Source organism: Henckelia pumila, chromosome 3, assembly GCF_033568475.1.
Source record: "Henckelia pumila isolate YLH828 chromosome 3, ASM3356847v2, whole genome shotgun sequence".
Taxonomy (NCBI): domain Eukaryota; kingdom Viridiplantae; phylum Streptophyta; class Magnoliopsida; order Lamiales; family Gesneriaceae; genus Henckelia; species Henckelia pumila.
The window spans coordinates 160411777-160414293 of NC_133122.1; the positions used below are offsets into that span (position 1 = coordinate 160411777).

Below are 2517 nucleotides of genomic sequence, written 5' to 3' on the forward strand. Positions count from 1 at the left end.
CATTTAACTAATTAAACAACAAAAATATTCGTAGTAGTCGGTTTGAAAACCCAGTGCAAAGATGAGCTTACACTTGATTCGTCAGCTTGTTGTCCCTCTGAGGTCGGTTGCTCGAATAAATTCGAGTTCTCCCCAGCTCCGATGTGAGTTTTTCTAGCTCTGTCCCAGCTATGATCTCCTTCAAGTCCCCGTGAGTTTTTTCAGATGCAATTTCTATTCTCGATTGGAGTGGGAACACAAATAATTAATATATTTCATAAGGAAGCAGGGGTATAATAGTAATAACCAGTTTAGGGAGCTATGAAAATACAATATATTGTACCACGTAGTGCAGACCAAAAACAATACACGGGGAATGAATCCAATTGAAAGATTGGGCAGAGGGATTTAAGCCCAATTAACCCTTAAAAGAATGGAAGAGAGAATAGAAACCAATATTAATTGACCTTAATTTCATGGAATTCACAAGAATTGAAAATATTAAAAGAAAATTTAACTCGTTGGAGATAGACAGATGTAAAGAGCGGCGCTAAGAGAAGGCCACAAAAGTGGAGAGATAAGTGGAGAGATCTTCTTGGACCGCAATAAACTAATAATAATGTCACGCCCGAGGCTGAGGATGTTAAGCTAGTTTGCTGTTGTTTAGTTCAATAAAATCCCTATTGTTCAGGATGATATTATTTGTTTTTCCAGTCTTTCCATTTTTGTAGGAATCGTTGCTTGTTTCTTGTTTGGTTTGTTAGTAAGCTATTTTTATATAGCTGATGGACTTTGACAGTAATAATGCAGAGAACATCTTTTCTCTCAAATCTTGTATTTACATTTTGTTCTAAACATTATCATTTGTCATCAGAGCCTCGAGGGGCCTGATTACATTTGGAAGCTGCAGTCTTTCAAAATATGACGACGGAAGGATCATTTGTTCAACAAGAAGTCCCTCAATTTGATGGGCATTATGATCACTGGGCAATGCTCATGGAGAATTTTCTGCGTTCAAAGGAATATTGGGGCATAATAGAGAATGGAGTTCCTGCGGCAGCAGATGGAGCAGTTCTCACAGAAACACAGAGAAAGAACATTGATGATCAAAAGCTGAAAGATTTGAAGGCAAAAAACTATCTATTTCAAGCTTTGGATCGTTCAGTCCTGGAAACAATCCTCAACACTGATACATCAAAAAACATATGGGATTCTATGAGACAGAAATACCAAGGGACAACTCGAGTCAAGCGTGCTTTGTTGCAAACACTACGAAAAGAATTCGAAATTATCCACATGCAGGAAGGAGAATCGGTGAACGAGTACTTTGCTCGGACTCTTACCATTGCTAAAAAGATGAAAGTAAATGGTGAAAGCAAAGGAGATGTTGCTGTCATAGAAAAGATTTTGAGATCCATGACTTCAAAATTTGATTATGTTGTGTGTTCAATTGAGGAGTCAAGAGATATCAACTCGCCAACCATTGATGAGTTGCAAAGCAGCCTTCTTGTACATGAGCAACGTATGAGGACTCATACTGGAGAAGAACAAGCTCTGAAAATAACTCATGGAGATCACACAGGAGGCAGGGGTCGAGTTCGTGGATATTCTAGGGGAAGAGGACGAGGACGAAGCAGACAAAGCTTTGACAAATCCACTGTGGAATGCTAACGTTGTCACAAGTTGGGACATTTTCAAGGGAATGTCCAAAGAGGAGGAAGAAAATTACGCAGAAACTCAAGAAGAAATGCTTTTAATGGCACAAGTAGATATGAATAAAGCTAACAATGAAGATTTATGGTTCTTTGACTCTGGATGCAGCAATCATATGTGCGGGAAAATGGAATACTTCTCAGAAATGGATGAAAATTTCAGAGATTCGGTAACACTCGGCAACAACTCCAGCATGGCAGTATTAGGGAAGGGAAATGTCAGGTTACAGGTGCATGGAGTAGCTCATATTATCACTGGAGTGTTCTATGTACCGGATCTGAAGAGTAATCTATTGAGTATTGGGCAACTGCAGGAAAAAGGGGCTTACTATTCAGTTTCAACATTGCCGATATAAGGTGTTTCACTGTGAAAAAGGCTTGATTATGGATATAAAGATGACTGCAAATCGAATGTTTGTGATGCATGCCATCTCGCAACCTTCACAATCTATTTGCTTCAGCACCATCACTGATGATTTGGGGTAGCTTTGGCATCACAGATATGGACACTGAGTTTTATGGGCCTCAAAACTCTTATGAAAAAGAACATGGTAAATGATTTACCTTCATTTCAGTCTCCTTCAAGGGTATTTCAACACTGTCTGATAGGCAAACAACAAAGAGACTCTTTTCCAAAAAGAAGCACCTGGAGAGCTACCAAAATTCTTTAGCTTATACATGCTGATATTTGTGGACCAATCAAACCTCTCTCCAACAGCAAGAAAAGGTATTTGCTTACCTTTACAGATGATTTTAGTCAAAAAACATGGGTTTTATTTTTAACAGAGAAATTAGAAGCCTTTGATGGTTTCAAAATATTTAAAGT

At 38.5% G+C, this 2517-nt stretch overlaps 1 protein-coding gene across 1 annotated transcript; it reads left to right on the forward strand.

The window, feature by feature from the left end:
• Positions 1–900: 900 nt before the first annotated feature.
• LOC140889852 (uncharacterized) lies at positions 901–2047 on the forward strand. The gene is made up of 2 exons (XM_073297584.1): positions 901–1488; positions 1562–2047. The coding sequence occupies exons 1-2, from the start codon at positions 901–903 to the stop codon at positions 2045–2047; spliced, it is 1074 nt and encodes a 357-aa protein (XP_073153685.1).
• Positions 2048–2517: the final 470 nt, after the last annotated feature.